Raw genomic sequence first — 15679 nt, 5'->3', positions numbered from 1 at the left:
ACCAGGAGTGATTCCTAAGTGAAGGAAGAGCCGGGAGTAACCCCTAACCATTGCCAGGTGTGGCCCCCAAACCAAAGAATAAATAAACCAAACAGCAGTGGATAGAGGAAGAAGGGGCAGTGGAAATACATACAATAATATGAATTAACCTTAAATCAGTAAGCTGAGCAAAAGACATCAGCTCAAAACGGTACCTTCTTTTTTTTTTTTTCCGCTTTTTGTGTCACACCTGGTGATGCTCAAGGGTTCCTCCTGAGTTATTTTATGCATTCAGGAATCACTCCTGGTGGTGCTCAGGAGACCATATGGGATGCTGGGAATCGAACCTGGGTTGGCCGCATGCAAGGCAAACGCCCTACCTGCTGTGCTATCGCTCCAGTCCCAAAATGGTACCTTCTATCCCACTACATTTAGACAAGATAGATGGACAAGTCCAACTCAGCTATGGTGATGACAAGCCAGTGAGTGAGTTGATGCATGGGCCCAGGGGTGAGGAAGGGGAAATGACTACCAAAGTGCATGAGAGGGGCCGGAGCGATAGCACAGCGGGTAGTGCGTTTGCCTTGCACGCGGCCGACCCAGGTTCGATCCCCGGCATCCCATATGGTCCCCCAAGCACTACCAGGAGTAATTCCTGAGTGCAAAGCCAGGAGTAACCCCAGAAGTGTCCTGTAAGGGGAAATGATTACCAAAGTGCATGAGAAAACTGGGGACGGCGACAGAAGTGTCCTGTAGCTTGTCTGTGTTGGGACCAGACCCAGGACAACTAGGGCGCTACTGGTAGCGCTCAGGAAACCTTGTCCTGGGGGCTGAGCCTGATTCTTCCCACATGCAAAGCAAGCACTCAGCCTTTTGAGCTGTCTCTCTGTTATGTTGTCACTTTATTGACATCTTTATTCTTCAGGTAAATCATTCGCCATTATTAATTGGCCTGTACAGTTAAAGCAGATATAGTTATTTTATGTAAATTACATCACAGTGCTTATTATTCAATACTCTAATTTTTTTTTTTTTAGTCACACCCGTCTCTGCACTCAGGAATTAATCCTGGCGGTGCTCAGGGGACCATATGGGATACTGGGATTCGAACCCGGGTTGGCTGCGTGAAAGGCAAGTGCCCTACCGGCTATGCTATCGCTCCAGCCCCAAATACTCTGTCACTGTCATCCCATTGCTCATTGATTTGCTCGAGCGGGCACCAGTAATGTCTCTAATGTGAGACTTGTTAATGCTTTTGGCATATCGAACACGCCACGGGTAGCTTGCCAGGCTCTGCTGTGTGGGCGGGATACTCTCCGTAGCTTGCTGGGCTCTCTGAGAGGGGCGAAGGAATTGAACCCGGGTCGGCCTCGTGCACGGCAAATGCCCTACCCATTGTGCTATCGCTCCAACCCCCGCCCCCCCTAATACTCTAAAATTTAAAAAACATTTTAAATGAATATAATAACTTTCATGGATAAATCCATTCAGTTCAACTGTGAAAAAGTACAAGAGATGGATGGTGGTAATTTCATGAGGAGAGATTTAAGTCTAGTGGGCTAGAGAGATAAGGGGTCCTCGACTGGAGGTAAGGGATCCCCTGGCACCACATATGGTCCCCTGAGCACCACCAGGGATCACTCCTGAGTACAGAGGCACAAGTATCCCCAAGTACTGCAGAATGTTGTTCCAACACCCACCCCCAATTAATTTAAAACTAAAGCAACTACTTGCTAATGTAAACATGACTCCCATTTGCTATACCATCTTGTTGGCATTCAAACTCAGGTCAGCTGAGCTGCCACAGTCACGTAACAGCACCCGAGAGAGTACGAGGATTAAAGCACTTGCTCTGTTCGGGCAGCACAGCAGGGCGGGAAGGGCACTTGCCTGACATGTGGCCGGCCTGGGTTCCACCCGCGACATGCCATATGGGCTCCCTAGCACCGCCAGGTCTAATTCCTGAGTGCAGAGCCAGGAGTCACCCCTGAACATTGCCAGGTGTGGCCCGAGCACCAAATAAAAAGACAAAACCCAACCAACCCCACTTGTCTTGCGTGTGGCCAGCCTCCGAGTATTCCTCTGAGAACGAGGGGAGTGACTGCTGGTCACTGGTGTGTGGTTCCCCCGCCTCACCCCACTCACCCCGATAAAGAGCAAAGTTTAGCTCACATTTAGCTCACCCAGCTCACATTTCTACTTTTTAAAAAACTCTGGTCAATGGAACGTTTGTTTGACCTTGTTGCTTGACCTTTTAAACATTAATCTCTTACGGGTAAAAATGGTGTTTGCAAGGGCTTTATGAATAGATCTTTTTAGATTATGTTCCTGTTGTGAATAAAGCTAAGTGAACTGTGGATTCAAAACACTGAACTAGATCCCTATGGCAGTGCTCTGGAGAGGATGAGAATGAAACATGCTCCGTGCTGGGGACCGGATCCAAGACCTCACACAGCAAGGCAAGTGTGTTTGTTTTTTTTTTTTTTTTTGGCTTTTTAGGTCACACCCGGTGATGCACAGGGGTTACTCCTGGCTCTGCACTCAGGAATTACTACTGGCGGTGCTCAGGGGACCATATGAGATGCTGGGATTCGAACCCGGGTCGGCTGCATGCAAGGCAAATGCCCTACCTGCTGTGCTATCGCTCCAGCCCCCAGAGAGTAACTTTTGAGGAGTATAAGATATTAGGAGACATTTATTTATTGATCGATTGAACTTTATTGAATCGCCGTGAGATACAGCTAGAAAGCTTTTTTTTTTTTGCTTTTGGGTCACACCCAGCGATGCACAGGGGTTACTCTTGGCTCTGCACTCAGGAATTACCCCTGGCGGTGCTCAGGGGACCATATGGGATGCTGGGACTCAAACCCGGGTCGGCCGCGTGCAAGGCAAACGCCCTACCCGCTGAGCTATCACTCCATCCCCAACAGCTAGAAAGCTTTTACGTTTGAGATTCAGCCATACAATGATCGAACATCCATCCTCCACCAGTGCACATTTTCTACCACCAATGTATCCCCCTGACCAGTCCTCACCCGGCCTCTATGGCAGGCAATTTCCCCAATACTCTACTTTTGGGCATTATGTTTTGCCCGAATTTTCCCACTATCATTGAAGCCTGCCTGTCAGGGGCAGATGCTAGATAATTTATTTTCCATTGCTCATTTTGAATGTCATTAGAGTTTGCATGGCCACAAAGTGGCCACGAGCTTCTGGGATCCTCCATTGTAGATGGTTGGGTTCCAGAGACATCTTTGTAGGGCTTTTTGGATCCATTTTGGGATTCATTTTGGGGTTCAGTTGGGAGTCTCTGGACCAGGGCTGTTGGTGCGACAAGATGGCGCCCGGAGGCAGATGGTGGGAGTGACAGCCAGGCGTCGGAGCAGGTGGAGAGCCAGGGAGGGGCTGTCTGGTGCCTCTGCCATGCGGCGTGGAGGTTTAGTCGTGGTACCCACATACCTGGGCACCAGGAAACCATTTAAAGAACAGTTTAGGGCTAGAGACATACTCAGGGGTTAAGGTACTTGCTTTGCATGCAGCTGACCCTGGTTCAAATCCCTGGGCCCAAATATGGTTCTCCGCACACTGTCAGGAGTATTTTCTGAGTACACAGCCAGACAAGTGCTGAGACCAGCAAGATGTGATCTTCAGACAAAACCCAAAACCAAATTTCCCCTAGCCCTGCAAAAGAGACGGGGCTGGCCAGAGTACAGTGGGTGGGAAATTTGCCTTGTATGCAGCAATTGGAGCTCTATCCCCACCCCATGTGGTCCTGCCAGGAGTAAGCTCTGAATACTGCCCAGTGTGAACCAAAAAGAAAATTTATGTACACCTATATCCACTGTAGAACTTAGTACAATATAGAAATAACCCAAATGCCCAGCAAAAAAAGAGTGGGTGGAATTCCTGTGGCAGATATACACAATGAAGTATTAATACAGCTGAAAGCAAAGATGAAATCCTTGCAGTTCACTGCAACATAGATGGAACTGGAGGGTAATCAACTTAATGAAGTGAGAGAGAAGACAAATACCAGATGATGTCACTCACGTAACATCCAGACAAAAAACAAGGGAATTTACATTATAAAACAGGGACAAACCCTTAGATTACAAAACAAATTAATAAATGGGAAAGGTCAGGAGTAAATGAGGATCTGCTTCAAGATCACATTAGGAGTTTTTTTTTTTTTTTGCCTTTTGGGTCACACCTGGCACTGCACAAGGGTTACTCCTTGCTCTGCACTCAGGAGTTACTCCTTGCTCTGCACTCAGGAGTTACTCCTGCTGGTGCTCAGGAGTTACTCCTTGCTCTGCACTCAGGAGTTACTCCTGCCGGTGCTCAGGAGTTACTCCTTGCTCTGCACTCAGGAGTTACTCCTGCCGGTGCTCAGGGGATCATATGGGATCCTGGGAATCAAACCCGTGTCGGCTGCATACAAGGCAAGCACCCTACCCACTGTGCAATCGCTCCAGCCCCACATTAGGAGTGTTGGAAGGGGACTTTGGTCGTATGGAGGCATTAACTGTACAGTAATACCATAAACCATTATAACCACACTACCAAGTACATACACGAATAAAAGATTGTTGGTACTTTTCTAAGGACAGACAAGGCTGATTGGGAAAAGGATATTACCGCCATTGCACGGGCCCAGAAACACAGCACAGCAGGTGAGGGATTGCTTTGCAAATGGCTAACCCGGGTTTGACTCCCGGCACCAAATATAGTCCCCAAGTCCTGTCAGGAGCAATCCCTTAGCACCTCTGGGTATGAACCCCAAACCAGACTACAACCACCACAGAGGCAGGCCGTTGATTGGCTGGATGCGGAAGAGGAAGAGGAAGGCTGCTGCAGAGCGGCGGTCTCGGGCTTGCCTTCAGCGCGCTGAGCCGGAAGCTCCAGCAGCACCTTTGGTGCCCCGCTCAACTATCTTTCTCTAATTCCGTCAGCATTAGATACAGATTCAGTCATTTATGTTCCGACACCATCCTTCCACCAGTGTTTAAACTGTCTCTCGAGCCGCAAGCACCCACTTTGTGTCTTGTCAGCTAGGTGTGAACGTTAGAGCGGCATCTTGAACTATCCTGAAACTTCAATGAGTTTGGTCACCGTGTGGATACTGTTGAACTCAGTGTTCCCATATGTGATCCAGCCCTTGAGCCATCTTTGCAGCGCTTGTGTTACTGTCACTGTAGCACTGTCGTCCCGTTGTTCATCGATTTGCTCGAGCAGGCACCAGTAACGTCTCCATTATGAGACTTGTTACTGTTTTTGGCATTATCGAATATACCACGGGTAGCTTGCCAGGCTCTGCCATGCGGGAAGGGTACTCTCGGTAGCTTGCTGGGCTCTCTGAGAGGGACGGAGGAATTGAACCCGGGTTGGCCATGTGCAAGGCAAATGCCTTACCCGCTGTGCTGTCAACATCTAAAAAAGCTTTAAGCGGAGGCTGGAGCGATAGCACAGCGGGTAGGGCGTTTGCCTTGCACGCGGCCGACCCGGGTTCAAATCCCAGCATCCCATATGGTCCCCTGAGCAACGCCAGGAGTAATTCCTGAGTGTAGAACCAGGAGGAACCCCTGTGCATCGCCGGGTGTGACCCAAAAAGAAAAAAAAAAAAAAAAAAGCTTTAAGGGACCAGAACAGGTAGGGTACTTGCCTTGCATGCAGCCAACCTAGGTTTGATTCCCAGCATCCCATATGGTTGGTCAAGAGGAATTCCTGAACGCAGAGGCAGGAACAACCCCTGAGCACTGCCGGGTGTGGCCGAAAATCAAATAAATAGAAAGGGTTTAAAAGTAGATCAAGATTAGTCTGGAGAAACAGTACACGGGCAAGGGTAAGGTGCTTGCCTTACACCCTCGGCATCCCATATGGTCCCCTCCTCACCACCAGGACTGATTGTCTGTACAGTGCCAGGAGTAAGTCCAGAGCATTGCTGGGTATACCCCACCTCCCCACAGCAAAAAATAAATAAAAAGACCAAGACAATCAATCTGGTGAAAGAAATTTAATAAATTCCTTGAATAAGGTTGAAACCGCCCCAAGAAATAACCAACACAACTAGAGAAAAATCCTCAACTTTTCCGAATAATTTAATGATAAATACATATATATAGAAATGACCTTCTGGAATGAAGGCAGCGGCACACACGGAGTCTCTCTCCGTCTTCACTGCTCCCAGCCCTTCCCTCCGGGCTGGCGCGGCAGCTTGAGCCCCACCAGGCCAGCCGACTCTTCCACGGAGCGCTCCCCCTTGCCATGAAACTCCTCATGGAGGGCCACGTGCTGGCGGACGCTGCGGAGGAGGCAGAGGTAAGTGGCCGCCTGGAAATGAAGCTGGTGCTGAGCGCGGCACAACTTCTCACTGGTGACCTGGGGGGAGCAGCAAGGCCAGAATTTTATTTTCAATTTTTAAAAATTTTAATTAAAAAATAAAATTAAGAACTTTAATCTCGTCAAAAATCAAGTTTGCCTAGCACCATTATTCCAAACAGTGTGAAATGGTATTGGAATTCACCTATCACAAACTTTCTTTAAATAGATCAATTCTGCTAAACATGTATTGCTATCTGGGAAAGAAAGTTGAATTACTAGTTTGTCTTTTTTCCTGGAAATTTGGATTAAGAAACATGGACATACCTTGAGTTAAAGATTGAGATTTAAGGGGCTGGAGCGATAGCAAAGTGGGTAGGGTGTTTGCCTTGCACTCAGCCAACCCGGGTTCGATTCCCAGCATCCCATATGGTCCCCCAGCACCGCCAGGAGTAATTCCCGAGTGCATGAGCCAGGAATAACCCCTGTGCATTACTGCATGACTATTTGACCCAAAATACAAGACATAAATAAATAAATGAGGTTTAGTTTTATAAATTTATCCAAAAATTATTTAATAAATCCTTGTTAACCACTTTGGGGTTAGGAGAGATAGTACAGGCGGTAAGATACTTGCCTTGCATGAAGCCAACCCTAGTTAAGTCCTGGGCACCACATATGGCCCCCCAGACGCCGAAGAGTGCTCCCTGAGAGGTAATAGCACCGGGAGTGGGCGAGGACAGATGCTAAGCCCAGAAAGGGACAGGCCAGCTCTCAGGCCGTGCTGCCCAAGGTGCTCTGCCAGGGACCCTTCCTCCAGGTTCCTTCCGTACTTATCAGACTTTCACCTGAAGCCCCCTGGAATCTGTTTGCTGTTTTGTGCTCAGATCCCTGTGGCAAGGCTCAGAGAACCGTATGCTGAGGACTTAATCTGGGTCTGCTGCATGCAAAGCAGGTGCCCCATCAGCTGTACCAGTGACTTGTCTCCATGTTGGAATATCTTGGGGGTCCCAAGGGGTGGGGCATATGGTTGAGAAATGAAGCTCAGGTGAAAAGAAACTGATCAGAAGTGAAATGTGTATCCTGCCTACATATGATTCTAAAACTGAATGACTGAATGAGTGCTGACTTCCAGTTAAGCTACGGGGAATTTTACATGAAGATTAAATTCAATTTCCCCCCACCCCAGCTCATGGGCCACACCCAGTGATGCTCAGGGGTTACTCTTGGCTTCACACTCAAGATTCACTCCTGGCGGAACATGGGATGCTGAGAATCAAATCCAGGTCAATTGCATACAAGACAAGTGCTCTGCCAGTGTACTAACCAAAAAAAAAAAATTTTTTTTTAATTCACACCAGGCAATGCTCGGGGGACCATATGGGATGCTGGGGATCAAACTCAGATCAGCAACATGCAAGGCAAATGCCCTACCCGCTGTACTATTTGCTCTAGTCCCCTGAAACTTTAATACCAAAAAAGAATTTTTTTCAACTTCTCCTTTTACACAGGAGTTATCTTAGTATGGTATATCCAGAAAGGCATAAACTGGTTTAAAAAAAAAAATTGGTGCTAACTGCCCTAACAAGACCCTCGAACTAGGGAATCTGGAGGTTTAGCAGTGTTGCTTCCTGCTCCTCATGGGGTCACTGGAAGCCAATCTTGGCCAGTGGACCAGATGGAACGACGACAGGGCTTGTCTTTGCATTGCTGCTTGGACCCTGCAGTGCCAGGGACAGCAGGGAGCTCCCAATGGACACAAAGCATGTGCCCTTGTCCCTGGCGCTATCTCAATGGCCCTCAGTGTAACCTCCTGAGTTAGTCAAAGCTTAGAGCCAGAGGTATTACAGCAAGAAAGATGATTGTGGGGCTGGAGCGATAGCACAGTGGGTAGGGCATTTGCCTTGCACGCGGCCGACCCGGGTTCGATTCCCAGCATCCCATAGGGTCCCCTGAGCACCGCCAGCGGTGATTCCTGAGTGCAGAGCCAGGAGTAACCTCTGTGCATTGCCGGGTGTGACCCAAAAAGCAAAAAAAAAAAAAAAAGAAAGATGATTGTGTCTGATGCTGCCAACCCCAGCCCGATACACAGCACCACATATAGTACCCTGAGAAACCCCAGGATTAGTCCCTAAACATGGCCGGTGTGGGCAGTGCCCGCAACCCTCTCCCCCGCCACACACAACAAAACAAATAACCACTTATGAGAATGGAAGTGTCAAACTTCAACATATCAAAGGGTAGCTCAAGGATAACTTCTGGTTCTGTACTCAGGAATCACTCCTGTAAGTGCTGGAGGGACCACAGGAGATGCTGGAGATCAAACCCAGGTCCACCGTCTGCAAGGCAAGCGCCCTGTCCCCTATACTATCTCTCCACCTCAAATTACTCTCGTTTTTGCTGGGTTTTGGCCACACCTGGCTATGCATTCAGGGATTACCCCTGGAGGTGCTGGGGGGGGGGGGGGCAGAAGGGGCTGCTGGGGAGAGCAAACCTGGCTTAGCTGCCTGCAAGTCAAGTGCCTTACCCACTGTTTTATCACTCTAGCTCGGATCTGAAACAAATTCTATGTAAGTTTAAGACATTTAAAGGACTGATCTTGATTCACCTAAGCTGAGTGAGAAGATTCAGCAACATGCATAGTAAATGAGTCGCAAAAGAACAGATGATGTAGAAATTCTATTCTTGGTCCAGATAGATAGTACACTCACGAATAAGGTGCTTGCACTGTATGCAATTGACCTGGGTTTGACAGCACCACATACTGTCCCTCAAGCACTGCCAGGAGTGATCCCTGAATACAGTGCCAGGGGTAAACCCTAAGCACTACTGTATGTGGCTTGCTTCTCCCTATAATCCCTCCCACCCAAAAAGCCCCAAACCCAAAACACTATCTTCCTTAACAATCCCAAGAGATAACAGGCATAGATGGTTTGAGTTAGATCTGGGTTAGAAGGAAAATCAAAAGAGCTCCCCAAATCCTCCTATGCACCCGAGGGGTGTTACTTGAAATCACAGACGTTTCAAATGCATTCCCAAGCCTCTGTGCTAAGGACTTTGCTTTCATAAGGTGCAACTACAATCATGTTCATCTTCCATTACATTTCCAATGAAATAAAGATACTGCCCACTCTCTCCTCACTTTCTACATCAGTCACTACAGCCGGGTGCTCACTACACTCTGGCCTTTCACTCTCCTGGGTCTTTCAGATCTCCCCCAACTGCTTGCTAACCCTAATCCAGCTGACCTAACTACAAATTCCTGCTGAATTAGTTTCCTGCTGTGCGGGGGAGGGGAGTATCTCCCCGGTGGTCAGCTCTGGCCTTAGCACTTCTTTTAAAGGGAGTCCTTGTACGGCTCCTGGGGGCTCCTGGGGGCTCCTGGGGTTAACGTCCCTGGCTCGGATATGCCACGCTTCCTTTCCCATCATCTCTCCAAACAGGTTCCCATCCACTTTCCTGTTTCTAAAATAGCTCGCAACTTTGGGCCACGCGCAGAAATGCTTAGGGGCGTTCTTCGGGAAGGTGCTCGGGAACCCTGAGGTGCTGGGGATGGGACTTAGGGCTCTCCTCAGATGCAACGTAAGTCTTCCTGGTCTTGAAGAGGTCTTTGGTTTAAGCACCATAGTGGGCTTTGCTGTGGGGGCCATACAACGCGGGGGGAATCCAACCCGCGCCGCTCGCATGCAGAAGCAAGCACTCGGCACCGACAATGCCATTTTTACCCAAAGGTCTCGGGCTAGGAACCAGCCAAACCGAGATGCAAGGGAAGAGACGAATGTCTACTCTCCAGGGACAGGGCGGGAGGGGATGCGGCCCGCGTTCCCGGTCCCGACTCCGGGCTCCGCAGGGGCCAAGCGAGCGGCCAATGAGAGCCTCGGGAGCGGCGCCCCTCGGTGCGAGCCCAGGGCCCGCTAACGGTGCGACCCGGGGCTGGGGGGAGGCGGAAGGTGGGCCCGCGGAGGCAGGCGTGGGGTCGCTCGCGCCCCGCCCCAGCCGGAGCCCGGGCTGCCGTACCCGATGTGCGCGGAACGCGTTCACGAGGTAGCGGTAGGCCGCGGTGTCGCGGTACGGCCGGCCAGTAGCCGCGTCCAGGTAGCGCAGCTCGCGCAGGAGGCCCCGCAGAGTGCGCGCCGGGGAGCCCAGGGCGGCCATGTCCGTGTCCTCGGCCGCTTCCGGGCGGCCCGCGCCTGCGCAGTGAGGTCAGCGGCGAGCGGGCGCCCGACGGCCGCGCCTGCGCAGTGAGGAGGTGAGGACCGAGCGGGCGCCCGACGGCCGCGCCTGCGCAGCGAGGAGGCGAGGGCCGAGCGGCGCCCGCCGGCCCCAGAGGAAAGCGAGGGAGTGCCAAGCGCGGACGGGGCAGTCCGTACTGCTGGACCCTCGCCGCCTGACCCTTTTGCCCCTCCCCGTCCTGCCGACGCGGAGCCCCTGGCCACGAGAGCGCCAGGCGGGACCGGGCTTCACGTGCCACAGGGAACCCGCCCAAAGAGGGGTCTTGTTTTCGCGCGTTTCACGCTTTCTGGAGGAGATGCCAATATGCAGCAGTCTCCCGGGACGGGACGACGGCCGGGAGGGAGGCCCTGGAGGACGCCGATTCTCGCGGGCCGGAGCCCACAGCCAGTAAAACCGCATAGACCCAGTTCCGTTTCAGAGTTAAATAATCATAGCTCTCAATTTTTTTTTCTCCCTTTTTGGGTCCCTTTAGAAAAAAGAGCGATTTAAAGGAAAGAAAGAAAAGAAAAAGGCAGGAAAAAGAAATCACCCCAGATGGGACTCGAACCCACAATCCCTGGCTTAGGAGGCCAATGCCTTATCCATTAGGCCACTGGGGCTTCTGTGAACGACGCGTTCAAACGACGTATTCAATGGATTTCCTGCTTGGGACGTCACGGGCCCAGCGCGCCTCCGTGGCCTATCCTGGGCTACCACACTGGGACCGGCGTGGGGCGAGGCATGCTGGGAGTTGTAGTTCGAGGGGGACAAGAGGCCGCGGGACAGCGCCGAAGGCTTTACCCTGGGAAGAGCAGCGCCGCGCCGGACGGAGGCGAGCGCGCACACGGGGATGCGTCCGCGCCGGCTCGCTCGCTCACCCCTGCGACTGCGCCTGCGCGCCCGCGGCCACGCGGCGTCACGGAGCCGAGCGCGCGGACCGCGCGGCCGCCGGTCGGACACCCGGGCCCCGAGCCTCGGCCCGTGAGGCGCGTTCCCGGAAGCAGCCGACCCCTTCCGGGGTCACGGCTTTCCGGACCGAGCGCGGCGCCGGCCGGCCGTTAGGGGGCGTGCGCTGCGGCCGCCGTTTGCTTCCGGTGGACGCGCCGAGGCCACTTCCGCCGAGCCCGCCTGGGGCCAGCCGGACCTGGCTTGTGGCCTCGGCCCAGTACCACGTGTTGAATCAAGGAGGTCGCAGCGGGAGCCATCGCCTCCGCTCCCGGGTCCGAGACCCGCCTGTCCCGGGAGTGTAGCCAGGGGCGCCCCCCTCGCCCCTACTGTAAAGTCCGCGTGACTCCCAGGCCCTTGCCCGGCCCACGCCAGGACTGACCTTTCCTTCTGCCCTCTGCTCGGGCTTCCGCGGCCCAGTCGCTCTCTCTGCACCCCGGGGTTCTCCCCGTGGCTGTCGAGCAGCTCTGCGAGTTCCCCCGCGCTCCCAGCGCGAGCACCGCGTGGCTCCGGCCGTTCTGGGCCAGGAACGTTGGCGAAGGCCCCAGGAACGTTGGCCAAGCCCCTGCCCGCTGACTCCGGGGAGCACCAACGCCGGGAATACCCCCCGGCACTCACCATGCTCGCAGCCACGGTGCCGTTTGGACAAGCCCTCTTTCTTCTTCCTTGTGTGTTTCGCCTTCCAAGCAGCAGCCCCGGGACGGCCCTGTCATTCGCCTCCAAATTTGCCAGTGGTTGAAGACTTCTGGGGGCCTGGGGGGGTCCCAACATCCCGCAGCGTGGGGACCTCCAGGCCGAGGGCGGAAGTGCGGGGACCATGTGATGCTGGACGTCCAATGGGTCCACGGCCCACCAGCCTCGTTTAGGGTTTTGAGGGCCACACAAGGAGATGAGAACTAAGCCATTTCCTTCGCTCCCCGGCTCGAGACCAGCCTTTCCTGAAAGTCTAGCCCAGGGGATAATCACTAATCACCGTCAATCATACTTTAATGGATCTGGGGGATCTTAAGGGACGCCGGAGATTGAGCCTGAGTCCGTCGTGTGCAAGGATAGTGACCTACACGAGGCACCAAAGCTCCAGCCCCCCATAGATGTTCCTGTGTGTTGGTGGGGGGAGGGGATGGGGAACGGGGCTGAAGATATTCAGTGGGCTAAAATGCTTGTCTTGCATCAAGATAAACCCGTGTTTGACCCCCGGCCCCTCATAGGGTCCCCTGAACCCCTACGTTTCCTGAGCACAGAGACGGGAGTAAAAACAGCCTGCCAGATGTGGCTCCAAAAAAAAAAAAAAATCCAAAAGAAACAAAAAATGGTACACCGAAGTAAGTGCTGGAGACAATTCTGGTTCAATCCTCAGCTCCCCAAGCACCACCAGAAATGATCCCTAAGCACTGCCAGTGTGACCCTAAACCCTACCTCTCCCCCACTCCCCCACCCCCCACCCAAAAACAACAACAAAGTAAACGGAGCAGGAGGTTGAGTTCCATCTGCTGTTGAGGGAAGAAAGTCAAGTATGTGGGCTGCAGCGATGGTACAGTGGGAAGGCATTGGCCTTGCAGGTGGCCAACCTGGGTTCCATTCCAGGGTTCCACGTACGGTCCCGGAACCAGGCCAGGAGTGATCCCTGAGCACAGATCCCTCCGCCTCTGGTCTGCGCTTTAGAGGAAAGCCCCTGGGAATCAGCAGTAACCCCTGGATTGGCTTACATCAGAGAGCCTCTTCTCTATGAGTTTCCAGTTGTCAGTAATTTTTTGAGGCGCAGGGGGCACACGCAGCAAAGCTTAGGAGTTACTACTAGCTCTGCACTCAACAGTTTTTCCTGGCGGTTCTCTGGGGACCTCATCTAGGTCATCTGTGTGCAAGGCAAATACCCTGCCCGCTGTACTATTGCTCTGGCTCCAGTAGCTAGGACTTCTATTTTATTATATTTTAGGTTTTGGTAAAATCCACTCTGTATACCCATGGAACTGAGATGAAAGACCTGCTCAAAAACGGACAAACGGGGTCAGGGAGGTAGTACAGCGGGTAAGACACTCTGCACATAGCCAACCCAGGTCTGATCCTCAGCATCCCATATGGTCCCCTGAGCACTGCCAGGAATGACTCCTGAGTGCAGAGCCAGGAGTAAACTCTGAGCACTGCCGTGTGTGCCCCATCCCTCCTTAAAAAAATGAACACACAAATGTTCATGGCAGCATTCTCAACAGCCAGAAGATGGAATATTCCAAGTGCCTCTTGCATGATGAAGGGCCACACCCAGCAGTGTGACTGCACGCAAGGTAAGTGCCTTAACTCCTGTACTATCTCTCCGGACCTGGGCAGCAAACTGAATATTAGGGGGAACGCACATCGTCCAGAATAACTAGGGGTGGTACATACTGGTAAGAACAACAGATCAAAACGATGGAATCATCGTGAACGCTGATGCCCCAGTAAAATTCATGGGTCTTTGAAAAGGTACTAAGGACACTGTAGCACTGTCGTCCCATTGTTCATCGATTTGCTCAAGCAGGCGCCAGTAACGTCTCCATTGTGAGACTTGTTACTGGTTTTAGGATATCAACTATGTCATGGGTAGCTTGCCAGGCTCTGCCGTGCGGGCGGGATACTCTTGGTAGCTTGTCTTGCTCCCTGAGAGGGATGGAGGAATTGCTCCCGGGTCGGCCGCGTGCAAGGCAGACGACCTACCCACTGTGCTATGGCTCCAGTCCATTAAGGAAACAGTCTAGTAAAATTGAGTGAGAGAGACGGGGGGCTGCAGATGGGGGTTAGTGATGGGGGACGGTGTGGGGGCGGTGCTGGGTGTAGAGTGGCCCTAAGCATAAGCAGTAGTGGCTGCTCCCAATTACAAAAGATGTTATGAAAAGTTATGAGGAGCTGAATAAGGAAATTTGTCACGAAGTGTAAAAAATATAAAGGCGTGTGCAGAAGGGGTGATGTGTGATGGTGCGTGCTCGAGAGCTCTGGGGTGCTCGCTCTCTCACTACTTGCGATGGGTGCTCTAAAGCTGCTGTGTAGGGACCGATCCGGGTGGCCCCTGCTTCTGTATGTGCTGCTGTGCTCTCTCTTTTTTTTTTTTTTTTTTTTTGGCTATTTGGGTCACACCTGGCTATGCTCAGAGGTTACTCCTCGCGGTGCTCGGGGGGGGGGGGGGGACCATATGGGATGCTGGGAATCGAACCCGGGCTGGCCGCGTGCAAGTCAAATATCCTACCCACTGTACTATTACTCCAGCCCCTCTCTTCTGTCTTTTTATCTCTGACTCTGTCGTCTCTCCTCTGGTCTCTTTCGATCTCTCTTCTTCCAATCTCTCTCTCTGGAGACCTTCTCGCTCTTACTTCTGACTCTGACCCTTACTTCTGACTCTGTCCTTTATTTCTGACTCTGACCCCCTCCGCTCTTACAGTCTTAGTTTATATATAGCAGTCACATAGGGTGGTGACACAAAGGTGGGTTGAACATTAACAAATCAACAGAGGGGTAAGACCACTCCTCCAGATTAACTCTAGTATAAAATCTCATCTAAGGAGATTACTCCAGATTACTAGGAGATCTGCTTAAGGGCAGGACCCCATCCAGGGTGTGCTGCTTTCTTCTTTCCTCAGCTAGTAATCCACTTAATTAGTTGCAATAAATCTACTTCTAATATTTCTAGCAATGTCATTTTGTATGAGCACAGTAAGAAATATATCAAACTTAAAGTTTGGTTCTTCCTGAAGACATTCACTTTATATTCCAGACCGCAGTCCTCAGGCCAGGTTTCCTAACCCCAGCAGGGTCCTAGTCTCATTGTTACTTTTGGATCATGACAGCACTTGTCTATGACCATGCTCTCAACTTCTAGTTGAGTATTGTGATGCTTTGGCCTGACCCATTTTGATGCCAGGGTTGCTCACAGCTTGCCTTTGGTCCATTCAATCCCTTGTCGGGACCCTGATTTTGGGGTGTTAGGAACTAAAGGCAACTGAGTTGAGAAAGCAGATGCCCAGAAGTAAATATTATTGGAGTCAATCAACTCCCAAGTTACAAGAGCATAATATAAACTGTCTTCCTGTGTCCATACAGAAAGGTAAACTAAGTTCCTTGCGGCAAGACTGAAAGGACAAACCCAATGTTATCTTACAACAAAGAAGTTAGTTTCCATTCTTCTAATCTACCCTAGAATGAACTTCAATCTTAGGAAATATATATATATATATATATATATATATATATATATATATAT

The 15679-nt window shown here is 51.5% G+C and overlaps 1 protein-coding gene and 1 non-coding gene across 2 annotated transcripts; both read right to left on the bottom strand.

Annotated features, from left to right (window-relative positions):
* Positions 1–5977: 5977 nt before the first annotated feature.
* FMC1 (formation of mitochondrial complex V assembly factor 1 homolog) lies at positions 5978–10496 on the bottom strand. Its single transcript, XM_012932684.2, has 2 exons — positions 10315–10496; positions 5978–6357 (listed from the first exon to the last, which is right to left on the bottom strand). The coding sequence occupies exons 1-2, from the start codon at positions 10450–10452 to the stop codon at positions 6154–6156; spliced, it is 342 nt and encodes a 113-aa protein (XP_012788138.1). The 5' UTR covers positions 10453–10496; the 3' UTR covers positions 5978–6153.
* A 560-nt stretch (positions 10497–11056) lies between these two features.
* On the bottom strand, positions 11057–11129 carry TRNAR-CCU (transfer RNA arginine (anticodon CCU)). The gene has a single exon. It is a non-coding gene; the product is annotated as a tRNA-Arg (tRNA).
* Positions 11130–15679: the final 4550 nt, after the last annotated feature.

Source organism: Sorex araneus, chromosome 1 (assembly GCF_027595985.1).
Source record: "Sorex araneus isolate mSorAra2 chromosome 1, mSorAra2.pri, whole genome shotgun sequence".
In the NCBI taxonomy this organism is placed as follows: Eukaryota; Metazoa; Chordata; class Mammalia; order Eulipotyphla; family Soricidae; genus Sorex; species Sorex araneus.
This window is presented reverse-complemented; position numbering and strand designations above follow the sequence as displayed.

What these genes read in the sequence shown, in the direction of transcription:
- FMC1 (XM_012932684.2), bottom strand. Translation starts at nt 10,452, where the DNA reads ATGGCCGCCCTGGGCTCCCCGGCGCGCACTCTGCGGGGCCTCCTGCGC. An exon ending in ACGCGTTCCGCGCACATCGG is followed by an intron (nt 6,358 to 10,314) that starts GTACGGCAGCCC and finishes TGCTCCCCCCAG; the next exon opens with GTCACCAGTGAGAAGTTGTG.